The 18,602-nt window shown below is 38.2% G+C and overlaps 1 protein-coding gene across 4 annotated transcripts in view; it reads right to left on the bottom strand.

Annotated features, from left to right (window-relative positions):
* The window catches only part of GRIA2 (glutamate ionotropic receptor AMPA type subunit 2), a 164,934-nt gene that overhangs the window by 26,580 nt on the left and 119,752 nt on the right, over positions 1–18,602 (bottom strand). For all 4 annotated transcript variants that reach the window (XM_067035427.1, XM_067035429.1, XM_067035430.1 and 1 more), the window contains exons 7-12: positions 16,353–16,520; positions 15,990–16,094; positions 15,201–15,311; positions 13,472–13,678; positions 12,611–12,981; positions 7,893–8,091 (exon numbers count right to left, since the gene is read on the bottom strand). In XM_067035427.1, coding sequence (XP_066891528.1) covers positions 7,893–8,091; positions 12,611–12,981; positions 13,472–13,678; positions 15,201–15,311; positions 15,990–16,094; positions 16,353–16,520 — 1,161 coding nt within the window. The remainder of the gene's footprint in view (positions 1–7,892; positions 8,092–12,610; positions 12,982–13,471; positions 13,679–15,200; positions 15,312–15,989; positions 16,095–16,352; positions 16,521–18,602) is intronic.

Raw genomic sequence — 18,602 nt, 5'->3', positions numbered from 1 at the left:
AACTAAAAACAGGGCTTCCCCGGTGGCGCAGTGGTTGAGAATCCGCCTGTGGATGCAGGGGACACAGGTTTGTGCCCCGGTCCGGGAAGATCCCACATGCCACGGAGTGGCTGGGCCCGTGAGCCATGGCCACTGAGCCTGTGCGTCCGGAGCCTGTGCTCCGCAACGGGAGAGGCCACAGCAGTGAGAGGCCCACGTACCGCAAAAAAAAAAAAAAAAGAACTACCATATGACCCAGCAATCCCACTACTGGGCTTATACCCTGAGAAAACCATAAATCAAAAGGAGTCATGTACCACAATGTTCATTGCAGCCCTATTTACAATAGCCAGGACATGGAAGCAACCTAAGTGTCCATCGACAGATGAATGGATAAAGATGTGGCATATATATACAATGGAATATTACTCAGCCATAAAAAGAAACAAAATTGAGTTATTTGTAGAGAGGTGGATGGACCTAGAGTCTGTCATACAGAGTGAAGTAAGTCAGAAAGAGAAAAAACAAATACTGTATGCTGACACATATATATGGAATCTAAAAAAAATGGTTCTCATGGACCTAGGGGTGGGACAGGAATAAAGACACAGACGTAGAGAATGGACTTGAGGACGTGGGGAGGGGGAAGGGTAAGCTGGGACGAAGTGAGAGAGTGGCATGGACATATATACGCTACCAAACGTAAAATAGCTAGCTAGTGGGAAGCAGCCGCATAGCACAGGGAGATCAGCTCGGTGCTTTGTGACCACCTAGAGGGGTGGGATTGGGAGGGAGACACAAGAGGGAGGGGATACGGGGATATATGTACATGTATAGCTGATTCACTTTGTTACACAGCAGAAACTGACACACCACTGTAAAGCAATTAAACTCCAATAAAGGTGTTAAAAAAGAAATAAATGAACTTTGGCTACTGTCTCACACCATATCAAATATCAGTGCTAGATGGATTGTATGCCTAATGTGAATGGTAAAACCAGCTTTTAGTAGAAGTTAAGAACATTTTCATAATATTTGGGCAAAGATTTATTAAACAGGACACAAAAATCCTTAACCATGAAAGAAAAGATTGGTATATTGGACTTCACAAAAATTAGTGCTTTCTGGTCTTCAAAGGTCACCATTTGGAAAGTGGAAAAGCAAACCAAAGAGAAGGTGTGTATAATAATACATCAGACCAAAAACTCGTATCATTAAAACATAAAGAAGCCCAGCAAATCAATAGGAAAAAGACAGACAACCCAATAAATAGGAACAAGTGACTTGAACAAGCACTTAACAAGCGAAAATTTCCAAATGGTTAATAAAGATATAAAAAGGTATTCCATATAACATTACTTCTCAGATAGATGCATATTAAAACCACAATGAAATACACACTCACCATAATGGATAAAACCACAATGAAATACACAGTTGCCAGAATGGCTAAAACTAATGAGGCTCATGGTACCTAGTAGTGCTGAGGAGGCAGAGCAACTGGAACCCCCATACATTGTTGCTGGGGGTTTAAACTGTTACAACCACTATTGAAAACTTTTTGGCAATATCTTTCACAGCTAAATATCTTCCACAGCTAAATATGCATCCATCCTATAATTTAGTAGTTTTATTCTTATGTAGAAACCCAAGAGAAATGAGTGCATGTGTGCACTGAAAGATATGTACAGGAATGTTCCTGGCAGCTTTAGACATAAAAGCCAAAAGTTATACACAGCCCAAATGTCCACCAATGGTAGAATGGATCAATTATAATATACTTATCTGATGGAATACTACAGAGTAATAAAACAAGAGCAAACTATGTTATTGTTACATGCAACAACATAAGTGAATTTCACAGACATTATGATGATCAAATAAAACCAGACACGAAGACTACGGACTGTATAATTCCATTTACAGGAAGGTCAAGAACAGACAAAAGTAGAATACATTTGTGACGGAAGGCAGAAGAGTGGCTACATTTGAGTATGGACTGGGAGCCTCATCTTGATCTAAGTGATGGTTATATGGGTGCATATATATGTAAAAATTCATTGAGCTTTCACTTAAGATCTGTGCACTTTATAGGTCATACTGCATTAAAAATATGATCACTAAAAAAAAAAAAATTCAATACTGTCCTCAGATGCTGTGTGGAATGGTGAGAACATTTAAAATGCCAGAGAAAGAAAACTGCCAAGCAGGGAGCAAATGATTTGAACTTGTCCTGGATTATCTAGAGAAGCCTTGGACATGCAGAATTGTCAGCTGTGCAGACTTTCATGACTAATCAAGCTCCCCAAAAAACTAAGGAAGAAAAATCTGTAATAATATGACTCACCACACCAGAGTGACTTAGAACATATCTATGTAGTGCTGTTTGTTGCTAATTTATTCACATTCAGCATCGATTTAGTACTGAGTGTTTTAGAAACTATTTAAAGAGTTAAGCATGACTGAAAGATCTATAAAGGGTCTATTTTGATATTAGTAAATACATATAGTCAACTATACCCATTTCATCTCCATAATATTTGAAAGATATAATATATGGATGTATATGTATTCATGTATACAAAGCTAAGAAATATGTGTATGTATTTGTACATTTGTATATTCAAAGCTAGGTATATATACATATTTCTACCCACACAGAAATAGATGATATGTAGGAAACTATGGCAGAAAGATCTTTAGCTATACCAGAAATAAATAAATATGGAGAACCACCACAAATTAGTGAAATCTGTTCTATCAAATGTCAGTAGAAATCATGCTTGCATTATTGCTAAACACAAGCAGTAAGTGGAACAAAATGTAACTATCATGAAATAGCACTTAACGCAGCTCTATAAGGAAGCTGCTATAATGGCTAAAACATTTTTATTTACAAATATATTGCAATCAATATTTTATATATTAACGTAAATAAGTGTACCTTATGCTAGAAAAGGAATTGAAAAAAAAGGTTGCTGCCTTTAAAAGGATACATTATTGTAATTCTCTTGTATTTGTGGTTATTATATGGTAAAGGAAAATTTCAAACCAGTCTTTTCAGTCAGGTGAGGCACACCTGCATTAATACTGTGTATTTATCTATCATTTATACTCTCTGGAAACTCTGTGAAAAGTCTACAATGCTGGATAACAACAATATGGATTATTATCTGACTAAATCAATCTTCTGAGAACGGCATAATTAACTTCATTTAACGAGAAGGGGAATACCCTTATTTTGACCATGTTTTAGAATCTCTTCCTTCCAACGCCAGCATAATTAAAGGAGACCACTTACTCAGAGACACGCCGAGTAAGGTCAACAGGTTGCAGGGTGTGGATTTAGGATAGGCATGAAGTACTTCCTTTTTGCAAGTTAAGACTTTTGTTTCACGGATTGACAGGCCAATGATAGGTTTATTTATAAAGCCATTTTCTATTCCCCACATCTAAGTTTCTGTAGGAAAATAATGCACACAGTTCTTACAAAATCATCTTCTGCTCGTCTAATTCAAGATCTGTCCTCTTTTATTGAGAGAAGAAATTATCAAAATGTGATAGTCTAAAAATAGTGGTGTATAATTGATAGCCTAATTCTTTCTTAATTATAGGTGTGTTACAGTGGCGCTATAATTAGGCAAGATCAGCAGCTCCAAAATGAGTCAGACTTTATCTTTCACTGTATACGGGGATGTACACGGGTTCCGTGAGCAGAAAACTCTGGAAAGGTAAGATGCAGGTCTATTTCCTCACACCTCTTGTGGGTTACAAGATTGTCCCCTATTTACTCTCTCTAGCACAACAAAGTAAATATTCCATTCATATTTGTTTTACTGATTATCACTTAAAGAACATATAGATTTTTAAATTAGAAAATTTACAGCTTAAATTGAAGTTCTAAAAATAATGCACACACGCTGACTTCCTGAAAACAATATGAATATAACCCATAATTATTAAATTATGTACCTGAAATCTGATTTTAAATATCTTTAGATTAAAATTGAGTAATTATCATCTTAATAATGACAAAACAGATTCTAGAGATGAAATATTCTTCTTATAATTTGATATAAGATGCTTTCATCCCTTCAAAGATGTATCTTTAGGAAACATTAGTTAATACTGAGACAAAAGACTAGGCTCTCAGAACTCTGAATTCTGTTTTAAAACTGGCCCTTTAATCTCTAAATGGTCTCAAACGAGTCATTCTTCCATCTTTTAGCTAGTTATACATCTTTAAAGTTCAGACAGTGACTACCTTCTCAAATCTGTTTCTCCAATGGCTAAATCCAAAGCTCCTGCTGTGATAAAATCAGAAAGCTGACTTGATAGACACTGTGATAGTAGAAAGTTTATAATAATATAAATGATAAAACCCCTCTTCATCAACAGCATAAGAAACAAAAAACTATCAGTAAAGCCAACTTAAGCCATATTAGGAAACATAAGATAACTGTTAGAACGTTATGTGTTAGCAACTGGCAAAAGTTGTGTCTTCCACGTGTAATTAGCTGTCTTGGGCACGAGAGTAAGTATGAAATATAAGAGAGAGCCAGAGCACCGAAAGCGCAGTGTCCTCAGTCTGGGGCCGGCCCACTCCCTCCGCATCACCACTCCTGGAGGATCGGGCACCACGACGGCCCGTCTCCCTTCACTCACTGTGTCCCGCACCCACCTTCCAGGAGCCCCAGATGCCCTAAGGTTAAAGGGCAGCTGGGAGAGGGGACGACCCAAGTGTGTGGTGAATGTGTTAATTTTAGGAACAGAAGCATTTCCTTCGCACCTCTTTCCATCACAAGCTTAGACAGTCAACCAGACCACTGCCAATAGACAGATCGTAGTATATAACCTAGGTTTTAAGGGGAAAAAAATGTCAATGAGAATCAATTCTATTTTGCCTTTATAATGTCTATAAATTAGCTTCATCTCATCCAATACGTTTGGAATAACACTCTATAAAGAGAAATTCTGTTGTTTACAAAAGGGAATTTGTTATTCGATTTCCATCTACTAAAGCAATAAACTCTGTGCGGAAAGGCGTGAGAGGCGATGGCTACTGCTGCAAAGCCAGAGGATCCCCGAAAACACCTTTGAGAGTCAGAAGCAAAATTAAGATTGCCCTCACTATTGTCACCGTGGTACCCAATTATCCAACATTAATACAGTTAGAAAAACTATTCAAAATTACTCAATTTAGCAGCACCTTTTCGTTTAATCCAACTTCTAAAGAAACACACCTTTTGTACATACTTTCCCAAGTCACAGCCATGCCAAGTTTTACTGGTGGAATTAACAGGCAAGCTCCTATTCACTTTGGCGATGTGCGCTGTTCCATTGGCCTCCCTTCACTGGTACAAACAGAATCAACAGTGCGGCTTTTAAGTACTTTTGAGCCCACCCCTTCCTGCTCTAGATAAGGAGAGGCTGGCTGCTATGCTATAGCACTGAGACCTAGCCAAGGTCATGCATCAACAATTCCTTTGGAAGGTGTATCGAGAGAACTGTGAGGTCCTGCCTGGATTTCCACCATTAGAATTCTCTAACACGGAGGTGAGTGAAACGGAGCAGGTGAGCAGCGAAGTAAGTCCGGAGGAAGGAAGGGAAAGCGGCGAACGGGAAGCACTCGGTAGGAGCACAGGTGCTCAGCACACTTGCTCTCTGCTAGACTTTGGTCAAATCCTCACATTTAGCCGAGCTTAAATTTAATAATGCACAACATGCAAACAAAAGCGATCGCCCCAGCTACCGGACAGAAATACTGTGAGATTCTGAGACGATGCCTAAGAAACTGCTTTGGGAAACTATGCTCATAAAAGCTATCAGGTTGCCTAAATACTCGCGTCACTTCTCCATTATTCCAGGGAAGGAAAGCACCGCGATCCTATATAGGCGAATGGCACCCCACCGATACGTCAGCGTGCGCGTGTGTGCGTGCGCTGCACGTGGCGACCACAGTCTCCGTGGGGTTACTGGGCTGAAACACCAGAGTAGCAGCATCCTTGGCCCAGAGTCACACAGCCTTCTCAGCCTGTCTCCTGGGGGACTTGCATATTCTAATCATGAGATCTTGGCATCCCGCTGATTAAGGCACGTGTTTCTAGGATCGAGTTCAGGTACACCGAAAAGCTCTGAGACCCTCAGCGTGCCCTTGCTGAGAACAGCTGGTCCTCTTGTTGTCCAAACAAGCTAATGAGAGTAACTCTCAACAGACAGTGGCTGGAAACAATTAAGGTTATTTTAATCAATCTAAGGGGCACTAAGTAAACCGTGATCTAACAAAGCCTCTGCCTCCTCCATGGTCTCATTTACCTCAAGAGCGCGGAATACCAATAAAGTATACCAGTAAAATAAAAGCAAGCCCTATCGGGACACAAACAACTTAAAAATGTTTCAAAGTACACTTCCAATTGAGAATCATGCAATATTCTAATTTATTTTAATAGGTCCATTGCTATGATCAGGCTAGAGCACCGTGTTATATTGAGTGTTGCAACTATTTTCAGAGGTCGCAGTAAATTCACTAGTATTACGATATTCATATGAAGCATCAAAGTCAAAGTCCCCGCTGACAGATGGACCACATTCTCAGCTTAGGTCGCGGTGCCTGGTGGAAGAGTCAAGGTCCTGCCCACCCCACATACAGCCAAGATATTTTCTGTTGTCAGCCGTCTGACACCACCACTTTCTCTCCCGTGATATCTGGAGCACAACTGATGTTATTTGGAAAAGAGACCAGCGGCAATGCAGGAGGAGACAGTCTTCAAGTTACAGTCTGCTACTTCACCTGGACGTTGAAAGTCCGAATCCTAATTCAGAAGTAAACTGGCCTGGGTCTCACTCAGACTTAGGTACACTCAAAGGTGGATTATCAGAGATCATCATATGCCACGTATGTGGCTGAATGTCAATACCAAAGTTTATCTGCTATATTTAAGCATTTTAATAGAGTGAGTTCTTATAGAGAGATAATGGTATAATGAAAGAAAGTTATACCAACATCAGCCTCTGGACTGGTGCCCATAAACAGAGACCATAATAAGGCCACAGATCTTTTAAAAACTAAAATACATTTAATAGACACATTTTAATGATGATTCCCATTTTAAAAGTCAAGAAGTTGTAGGCATTTGTTAGCCTTTTCTTGGAGAGTTTAACAGAAAGTTTGGACTTTCCACATATGAACACAATCTGTTTCCTGACTTAGAATTAACATAATGGATTGGAAAGTGAGTTTTCAACTGTAAATTATGTAAGATAGATGGAAGTCATGCTTTAACATAAAATGAAATACAACATCCTTTTCTTTAAAAAATAATCACCTAACTTTAACTATACTTTGCTTCAATTTTGTTCCAAAAAGACAATCAATTTTTTTTTTAAACTAGATTTCTTTGCAACAAAGTGTTTTTCTCCAAAGGAGTCAGGAATCAAACAAAAGGATAGAGGTAGTGTTAAGTATAGGGGTAGGGAAGGGAGCAGGGTAGAGATAAGGTTAAAAACAGACATAGAAAACAAACTTATGGTTACCAAAGGGGAAAGGGTGGGGGGGATAAACTAGGAGGTTGGGATTAACATACACTCTAGACAACCAACAAAGACCTATTGTGTAGCACAGGGAACTCTACTCAATATTCTGTAATAAGCTAAATGGGAAAAGAATTTGAAAAAGAATAGATTATATGTATATTATAACTGAATCACTTTGCTGTACAACTGAAAGTAGCACAACATTGTACATCAGCTATAGTCCAATATAAAATAAAAATTTAAAAAAAAAACAGAAATAGAGACAGGGATAGAAGTTACTTTCACACAGCACCTTTGTGTAGACCATGGGAGGAGGGGCAAGGGGGCACAAAGTTTAATTGCAAGAACAAAATCAGAAGTTACGAAGCAGAATCTCTTACCCTGAAAAATTCCTTAGTGGAGCCAGAGTCTAATGTTCCATAAGCAATTTCTGTTTGCTTAGAAAGATCCTCCGCACTTTCAATGGGAGACACCATCCTCTCTACGGTCAGGAAGGCAGCTAAGTTAGCCGTGTAGGAGGAGATTATGATCAGGGTAAAGAACCACCAAACTCCTCCAACAATGCGCCCAGACAGGGATCTGATAACAAGTATGAAATGGATTTGTAAAGCGAAATGAATGACCACGTAAGAAAACAAGTTAGCAGTATTATGCAAATATCGATTTATAGGGGAATATTTAACTTTATACTTTTCAATATATCTGCTAGTTGATGATACTTGAAATTATTAAACCTTCTGGTCAAGGAGTACAGATTTGCTAGATTTGATGAGACAGCCAGAGGCAGAACTTCAGATTCCTGAGATTCTTTCATAGTTATCGTGGCCAAATAGTTTATGGTATGAACTGTCGTAACAAGCAATTTCAAGAAATGTGCAAATCATCTAACCAATGCTCATACTACTTTATCCACTCATGACATAAGTAAACGAACAATAGAATCTAAGATCAACAGCAAAACTCAGAACAACATTGACAAACAAAATCAAATATCAAAAGTAAAAGAGTATGCACCACAGATGTGGCTTTAAACACTGAAGAAACCCTCCTTTTAATCCAGCCAATGAAGTTCCAAAACCCTCAAAAAAGGTCCAAAATTTCATTAGGTATTTTTTGTGTGTGCAGAAACATAGGGTTTAGATACAGTACAAGATAAAAATGGAAAATAGTGATGCTACAAACAAAGTGTGACATAAAATATTCTTAATGAATACAAATCTGATGCTTCCGGGCACGGACAGCTGTGACCCTGCTCCTTTGTGCCTCCTGCTTAAGGAAAAAAAGAAAACTCAAGGAGAACAGACGAGACATGTAAACGTTTGCCAAGATATAAATTCCTAGTCTGAAATATAGTAACAATATCTCTGTGACCATATATTCTTACTTAAAATACTTTTCAAAACCTTAATTGATTCCCAGTAATTTACTGGTAGCTAAAGCCTAGGTAGATAAATGGAGACATGTAGATACAGAAAGAGATGTATAGGGTATTATTTGGTAAGATTTGGTGGGTTTCTACATATAATGGTATTTGAGTAGTATTAACACACCAATTATAATACCTTTTTCTTTTTTGTTACCAATTCTGTTATGCCTAAAAATTAAACCTTCTACAGTGAAGAGGTAAAAATTTAAATCATGAAAATGTGCCAATTTATGACCTAAACTAAACCTCCTGACAATTTATAACAAGAAATATTTTTGATGAAACATAGATACTACATCAAATTATTAGGTCGTATTTGTAGAATAAATTACTCAAGCAGTCAAGAAAAGGGGTGAAGCTAAAAGTAAAGATTTTTTTAGATAAAAACATCTGCAGCTAAAATAAAAGAGAAAAAGAGAGAGAGAGAGCATGCAAGCAATGAAAAAAATATATATATAATTAAGAGCCTTTACCAGTCTCTAAGAGTTGCAAAGAATGAAACAAATATGATAGAATGGAAAAAAGTTAAACAAGTCTCACTTATATTCTGAAAAGGATATTAAATACATTTTGATTTTGGAGAAACCCTATGTAGACACAGCCACTCTCAAAATGTTCACTATTTATTCCATCACAATGGAAGGTATAATTATATGACATGTACCCTATACCGAAGAGGGTAGATTCGGTATCTGACTACTCACAGCCCTTAAAACAAAACTGATTGCATGGTAATTGCTTTTGACACTATACATTTCAGGTTTATTTGTAATATATTTGAGAATCATTTTTATAAGTCATTCTGTTCTAGTTGTAAATTTAATTAAATATGTCAGTTTATTTAGAGTGTGTGAGATAACCCCCAACATTTATTCGACTTGTGCATCATTCAAAACAGAAAATTCTTGGACAATTTATTATTTACTTGGAAGTGTCTTCAAGGGATCAATTATGATTCTGAATGAGTTTCTGAGAAATTTTATGCAGAGGAGCAAATTCAATATTATGTTTCATGGTGACAGACAAAAATGGTTTTCTAATTAAAAATAAAACTTTCATCTCTCAGTATCTGCACTAATGGAGCAAATAAATGCACATATTCTGCCATTTCTTTTTAATCTCTATTAAATAATTATTTTAAGAATGAAATTTTTAAATCATTTGAATCCTTTAAGGATATTGGGGGGGGGGGAGAAGAAAACCGGAGAATACGAGTCAACTTTACAACACTTTGCTCTCATAATTCTGTGGTCCTAGACTTCACAAAACTATAGTTAACATATTCTAAACTTAATTTCAGGCAATGACCAATTCACTTCAATAAGCCATTCTATATTAAAATTTAAATGTTCTATTCATATAAATAATAGAGTTCCATATTATATTTTACTTGGAAAAAGTTGATAAATATCATTTAAAATATGTAAGGAGCATCTCTAAAGTGATCTGTGGATTTCATACATTATTATTAAGTTTTTTTAGATACTAAGCTTCTCTAGTGTTTCCTAATCTAGAGTTACCATCATTGCATTCTAAAAAATGATAGTTTGGTTCATTTTTTAAAATCTGAATTTGCCAATATTAGGTAGTAAGTTCAATTGGTAAATGCACATATACCATAAAGTGAAAATTACATATGCTTAAAATTTTTAATAAAGTGAATTTTGCATATATATATATATACATATATATCTATTCATATATATTCTGTGGCCAAAAAATGATAACAAGGAAAAATATGCTATCTAAAATTGATATATCTTACCAGGAAATAAAAATGATTACATGTTAAAGTTAGTGAGTCATGACTCATGAATGAAATCATAAGTGAAGAAAAAAGATAATATTTTAGGAAGCAGGCTTGTTGAAAATTAGAATGTCACTATGTCAGGGTGGACCCTGGGAAAACACTGATTGTTAAATGTCCCTTGTGCTCCAGCTCCTATGTGTCAATATGTTTTCTGCTCCAAGACAAGCAGTGGATGCCCAAACAATTACCTTCAGAGCCCTAATGCATGAGGAGCGGGGCAAACAAACCCGGGTCCATCGATGGGAACACAGGTCAATATGTCCTGTGTCCTAGTGAACCTTCACATGCTTCTCCTGCTTATTCAAAAGGCAGAGCAGTGTTTGTGGAACCCTAGGATAATTGCCTGATATCTCAGGACTATGGTAACATCATACTTCAGGAGCCTTCTTACCAGAGGCGAATCACTTCATTGTTATTTATGAGCCACAATGTTCTCTGAGATTCCAATCTGGTTAGTATTTTCCTCCTTCATCATTAGAAACTTCTCTTTCTATGTCTTTAAGTTCAATCAGATAAACTATAGAGATGAAACTATGAATCTTATAGGTTTTGTCAGAGGTCATAATTATATACATATAGTATGTAATAATAATTATTATATGCTATACATTAAAATTATCTCTCTCTATATATATATGCAATGCAAGTACCATTGATACAGTTCTAATTTAGTGCAGTTCCATAGAGAAGCCACAGGGAATTTGATAGAATTAAGATTGTTCAGATCCATAAAATTCATAAGAATGTGACCTGCTCTCTGAGAAGTAAGTCATTGCTAACTTCTGCATACATGATATATTCCCTTTATCTGAACGGGTGGAGTATACAAAAAAGATTGCAGAAGATACAAAATTTTGAGCTTCACATATAGTTTTTTGAAATTAATCACTTCTTATCCCCAAAGTGCTCAAAAACTAACAATAATGAAATAGTATTTAAGAAGCCATTGCGTCTGTTAGTTAGTAAGATACCCATAGAATCAAAGGAGGGTAATCGAGCCCAAATTAAAATGTGCCAGTAGGTCGATAATCATACAGGCTTTAAATGTGAAAGCAATCACATTAGGAAAAGTATGATTTATTCCTCTGAAGAACCAGACATGGCTATCATTCTTAATCACGTATGTGACATGAATAAAGGCAATGTGTGTTTTGTGATATATTCATTATATTTAGGCATTCTAGGGCAGGAATTAAAATGTCATAATGAGAATAGGGATGTATGAATTTATTCCATCCTGTGTGTGTATTACTATTCAATACGGCACAAGCGTTTGTAACAATCAGCCATCATTATTACCCACCTATATATTGCTAGATACTTGGAAAATACATTATCATACATTCTTTTTAACCCAACAACCGAACCGTTTAAAAAAACACAAATTTTATAAATCTCTCTCTCATGTCATTTCCATGAGCTAATAATGGGGAGAAAGAAAAAAGAGAGAGAGATGAGATGTGTGCAAATGAAGGTTTGTCGCTTTTGTAGTTAGTAAGTAACGTTGCCCATTTTCCCATATACAGGTCTGTGGATCAACACACAGATGACTGTGAAATGAGAATATGCAGCAAAAACACGGTACCCCTCCAAGAAGGCATGGAATGATAGGAACCTTATGCATTTTATAGCCTCTCCATGGTGTGTATAATCTCACCAGGGAAATATAGGCTCAACGTTCAAAGAACATTGCTCAAATATTTCACAGGCTTATGCCGATGCTAAGAGTCTGTCCTTACGAGTCTTACACTGCTTGGACAGGTAGTCGGCGGCTGCTAACTTCTTTACAGTGAATTCATAAACACCATGAATGTCCACTCGAGACATAAAATGCACAAAGTCGAAGCAGGTGAGTAACCAACCTTGGCGAAATATCGCATCCTTGCTGCATAAAGGCACCCAAGGAAAACCAGAGACTATTAAAAATCCCAAATTCATTAGTTGATTCACTACTTTGTGTTTCTCTTCCGTCTTCAAACTCCTCAGTGTGCCACTCGTAGGGGCTAAATCTGCTGACCAGGAATAAAACTACACTGACCCCTATGTAGGCAAAAACAATGCACATCCAGATCTCATAGGCTAAAGGATCAAGAAATGAAAACACTCCCGGTTTGGACTTCTGAGGCTTCTTGATCATGATTGATATCCCGAGGCTCATAAAGGGCTTTGAGAAATCGATCACCTCCTCTCTCACAAGGGTGATGGTTAATGGAGCAATTGCAATGTCAGCTTTCTGTAAGGGAAACAAAGGAAAGTAAGAGAACCAGGAGTCACGGTCAGAAAGGAATTGTGGTTACGTTGTTTGATCAAAGGGAAGGAAAGGAAATCAGGAAAATGGGAATAATTATTTGTCTGGCGGAATCCCAGTAAATACTTAACGAAGAAAAGCAACTTGTTCCCCAAATATCCCGCCTGTTTATAAATACAGAATACACCCTTCTGGCTTCATTATGATAACTGCATCTGCCTCTATGCCTTGGCAATCTTTGAACAATGCATATGGCCCATAGGCTTCAAGACAGGTGAAATGCCTGTCTCCTTCTGCATATTTGCTTCTGACTTCATCCTTCATCTTCAAATGTGCACAAGGAAATAAGACAGCATTCCTAGAGTAATGTGGGAAACCCACAATCTCAGACATTGGAGCTTTGCATGGAAGGCAAGCATTCTCTCAACAAGAGTTCAAACGTAATGACTTTATCTTCGAGAAGCGCAGTACTTACCCCATATACAAGTTCTCCAACCATCCCATTCCAAATTTTCGTGTCTGCATCCCTGGCCCCATACTTGCCATCCCCAACAATGGTCAGCTTGTACTTGAACCCACAATGCTTGGCTATTTCTGCAGCCAAGTCAACACAGTAGCCCTCGTAGCGCTCATTGCCTTCAAGCATTTCATGATTTTTCTTCATCATAACATATGGAGATTCCTATATGGAAAGAAAGTGCTCTGGTTGATCGAAACAACTGTGTTACTGATCTACGTTCATCCACTCAAATCTTCTGGTTTAGTTATTACCTGGAAGCCAGAGATGTTGTAGAATACAGATAGCGGAAAATACGACTGGGAAAAAATTAAGCATAATGCTTCTGATCAAAGGTCCTCATGTCTCTTTCATTATATTTCATGCACATGGCTGGCACCTGGCCATACCAAAGTAAGCAAGAGACTCAAAAGTACAAACTGCTAGTGTGTCCCCTTGTAGTGTTGGTAATCCTAGTATTTAGAGAGGAATAATGTGGTTTAACATCTGTTTTAGTCAACCCTGGATCCACCACTCTCTTATTCTAAGTTAGGGCTACCCTGACTCCGATGAACCAGCATTCACCCCAAACAAACCCTGTGTCGCTATGAGTTCGAGGATAAGGTTCTTGTGCAAATCAGGTCCATGACCAGTGATGCCCAGACTCAGAGTCATTGCCATAGTGATGTATGGAATCTACCCTCTCAGACTTGAGAGCTCACTTCCTCTATGAGGTAGACTATCCTAGAATTATGCTACATGGATAGCTAGGCAGTAGCATCCCCTCTGTGAACACCATAAAAAGGAAGCATGAAAACATGACTCAACACCAGCCCCCAACTTTTCTCCACTGGAAAGTGGCACTGAGGATATTTGGGGTTCAGTGAGATAGCCCCCCTCAGTGGCATGATTCAGGCAAAAATCCTCAAACATCTAGCTTACATTTATTAAGACTTTTCCAGTGGTTTTCCAAGCAACGTTCTTATCCAAATCCCTTATTAACCTATGTTTTCTTCTCAATATTGTTACCATAATGAATCTCACAAATTCACTACATCACAACTTAGTAAAACGAAATCAGACTGTTTTGCTGCAAAATCACTTATTTCCTCCATTTCATTTTCCCAACAGCTTCTTGTCATAATCGACATCTTCCGTCCATCTATCCAAAGCCCCGATGTTCAAGATCCAGTTCAACTTTGTCTCATCCAGCCAATATACATTCACTTAGCACTAGCTATGTGCCAACGACTGTGTTGAGACTCGGAATTAAAAAGAGGGGAGATCACCCTTGTCTTTCAGGAGTTCACCTTTCCGTAGGAATATAGAGAAGTTGACAACATTATTAAACCGTGTAACAAATGTAAGGACAGAATGGGCCCAGAATCGTGCGGGAGTGGGAAGGTAAAACATGGGAGGAATGCAAGGAAGGCTCTTCCAGGCTTGCCCTCGGTGTTCACCCGTGTGAGCACCAGGTTACCAATTATCTGTGAAGCCGAAGTTCAGTCCTGAAGAGGATAAGACGTATTCTGAGTGCTGTAGCTCGTGTTTGTGAGTCCTTCTGACAGAGTAAGCATGCAGCGAATGACTAAAACATTCAAAAGCATCACCGTATCAGTTATTCTCCTAAATATAAGCAGCGATTCTAGATGCAAGATATTTTTCTTAAGAAAAATAACGTAAAACAGAGGCATATATAGCTAATTACCAAAATTGTAGTGACGACCACAGTCTTATTCTCAAGCCCAGAAGTATCGTTTCCAGAAGGGAGTTCGGTGAGAGTAACAACCATTTTGTCGACTTCGCTCCAGTACCCGATCTGCAAAAGGGTACAGAAGGCGGGCACCTGGACATATGACCTTCCTACTGGCAAAGCATTGAGTTATGTTCAAACCCATGTCTGAATCTGAAATTACACCTACACTAACTAGGCTGGTTCTAAACACAGATGTACCTTTTATGCATGTGAATCTAACAGCAATAGAAAGAGACTATAAAAACAAACAAACAAAAACAATTCTTAGAAACGGCTTGTCTCTTCGTGTTCACTTTTCATACTCTCCAAGGGTAATTTGTGTGGGAGTGATCATATAGAAACACAAATAAAATCCAAACAATGGCATTTCAGCCATAACAGAAGAAATAAAAAATGTTGACTTGAACAGTTACATTCACATTTGCACCACCTATGTTTGGTCTCCCAAACCATAATCTTTCAGCAACAGTTCTTTTTCTTCTCATTAAACTCTTTTTCTACCTCTGTCTAAAAAAAAAAGTATAACAGTTTTATTTATTATATCTTAAAATTACATTTCAGGGTTACTTACCAGAAATAGATAGTTTATTTAGAAAACATATTTTTAAAATATATGTTTCTGGAAGTTGTTGAATCCAACTATGTGAATATATGTCTCCGGGATTCTGGAAGATGAGGTGATGGGTTCACTAACTCACCTCCTCACACAGAGAGAATGCCTTCAATTCACTAATGATTTACCTTCCGTGGCCCATTCGTTTTGAGCTCCATGATGTTAATTGTATAATTTATTCTTTTTCCATTCTGGTCAAACTTGATATTTCCTGAGAGACCTTCAACCTGCACCTAATGAGGAAATGGGAAAGGAGCACAATTATAAATTCACTTCCACCAGATACAGCGTGGTTGACGAGATGACTCTCCCGAGATGCAAGTCAAGAAAACGACGCTTATTAGGTTTCTGCTCTTCAACCTGCCTTTGTGTAGTTAGGAAATAATATTCCCTCTTTATAAAACAGAAGGGATAAAACAAGAATGACTAATTCAGCAGGAAAAAATAGTGGCCATCGTTAAGTCACATTACAATCATTTTCAGTGACTGACCTGTTTGAGGGCCCTTTCTATTTCTACCCCTTGTCCCCAGGGCACAGCTGGGTTTGCCAGACAGTCTCCTGCATTCCCCCTTCGGGAGATTTCAATTCTCTGCTTCCGTAGGTTTCGAAAAGCTTCGGTCATCACTTGAACGGCGTCATAGGTCAGAGCAGAAGTATACTGAAAAGTACCACACACATTTCATAAGAATGGGAGAAAATTCAGAGACTCACTGAACACTGGCAATCAAGATTCCAGTTGCGCATCATACATACCACATCAGGGTCCAAGAATTTAGGCACAATTTCTATCTCTAGAAACCTAAGAATGTAAGAGGAGTAGTATGGAATATTGGAACTATGGACTGTCCCTTTGATTGTAAACATTTTCAATTATATCAACATCTCATCTATTTCAGATGAGACTTTTCATAATAATTGTGTTGATGTTTTCACTTTTGTTTTTGTTTTTCTAACTAGTTTCTCATTAGAGCATCACTTTATGGCCTGACCTGGTGATACGGGAAATTATGAAATTAACAAATCAATATTTCTCCACTGTCTAATGAGAGATTCACCTGGCAATATGGAAAGAAGACTGATCATTTTGGGGATCCTTAATCTCTAATTCCACCCTAGTGATGCTCATATAGATCTGCAGAGATCTTTTGAGTGTTTGTTTTTAAACTCTCCTAGGTGATTATGATACTCAATTAGAAGAACAAACAAACTCCATGATTTCTAGGTCCCCACAGGCTTCAATAATCTATGATAATGCTGGTTACAAGCTTATGGTGTTCAGATCCCAGTGGGGCAGCAGGATTATTTTAGGAGCCTGGGGCCAAGCAGAAAAAAACTACTATCAATACATGTGTACTAAGCACGGTCAGGGGCTGGATAAGTATTATTATGGCATGTGTATATACTGCCATTTACCTACGTTTGATGCTGCTGTCAATAATGATAAATCACATTGTAACATAAAAGCTTTAATTACTGCTGAGGAAATTTCTGTTATTCAGTATTTTTCAGTCTTTAGGTAACAAAAGTACAGTGAAGCTGGGGGGGAAATGCCATATCATACCGATGCTGTGACACTCTAAAATTTTTCACCACAAATCCAAAACAGGACCTCAACATTTCCAGATAATCCTCCTCTTTCTTCAGGAACCTGGTTCTTCCACTCTCAAAAGTGACTATTCTATACCTTCTTTTTATCTTCTCTATACACTTCTCTTTCTCTCCTGCTGACTCCCCTGCCTTCCCGGTCGCCAAGAAAATAGAAGCCAACAGAAAGAACCGGCTGACCTTTCCACCGAAAACTACCAAGCTCCACCTTCCCTCCGTCTCCCTCCTGAGCTGGCATCGCTCGAGGTGGCCACTCCCCTTCTTGAGGACAGCCACTCCGGCCTCTCACCGCCCCTGCCCCTCACGTTTCCGAGGACACTTTTTCTGCACTTACACTCTCAATATCCCGCATCAGCCTTTTTTTCTCTATTGGATCATCTCTATTAGCAATTCTACTGCTCCAGTATCTCCTACCACAAGTAAAAGAAGAAAACAATAGGTAGTCGGTAGATTTGATAGACAAGTGGATGATGATGATAGATAGACAATAGACAGATTCGATAGATAGATATCGATAGATATAATGACTGCTTTTTAGGTCCAATTTCCACCATCTTTTTCTGTTTCCTTCACAAGAACATTTGTTAAGACAGATTTTCGAAATTTTCCATTTCCCATCACCCTCCTTGCTCGCTCTAAGTGATCTCATTCAGTCCATGGCTTTCAACTGCATCCATGCACTCAGACATGACTTCCTCAGCAGTGTCCTTCCTTCCCAGCCCACCCAGTCACTCTCCTTCATGGGACCTTATTTATTCCCTTCATAGTCTCCACCGGTATCCGAGTATCTTCTTCATGCATTTTCCATCTACTGCATCTCTCCTCCCCGCTAGAACAGTTACTCTAGGGAAGCAGAAAACTTATGTCACCACTGAGTTCTCAGAGCCCAGGGCACAGTTGGGCGCACTGAAGAGAATTAAGAGGAAGGAACAAAAGAGGAAGGAAGGAAGGAAGGAAGGAAGGAAGGAAGGAAGGAAGGAAGGAAGGAAGGAAGGAAGGAAGGAAGGAAGGAAGGAAGGGGGGAAGGAAGGAAGGCCAGAGATCTTGATACTGATTCTATCTTTATGGGACCCACATTGCCTCGCAGTTCAGTGAAAAGATACATAAACAGATAATTGCAATATATCATTAGAGT

This window comes from Kogia breviceps, chromosome 6, assembly GCF_026419965.1.
Source record: "Kogia breviceps isolate mKogBre1 chromosome 6, mKogBre1 haplotype 1, whole genome shotgun sequence".
In the NCBI taxonomy this organism is placed as follows: domain Eukaryota; kingdom Metazoa; phylum Chordata; class Mammalia; order Artiodactyla; family Physeteridae; genus Kogia; species Kogia breviceps.
This window is presented reverse-complemented; position numbering and strand designations above follow the sequence as displayed.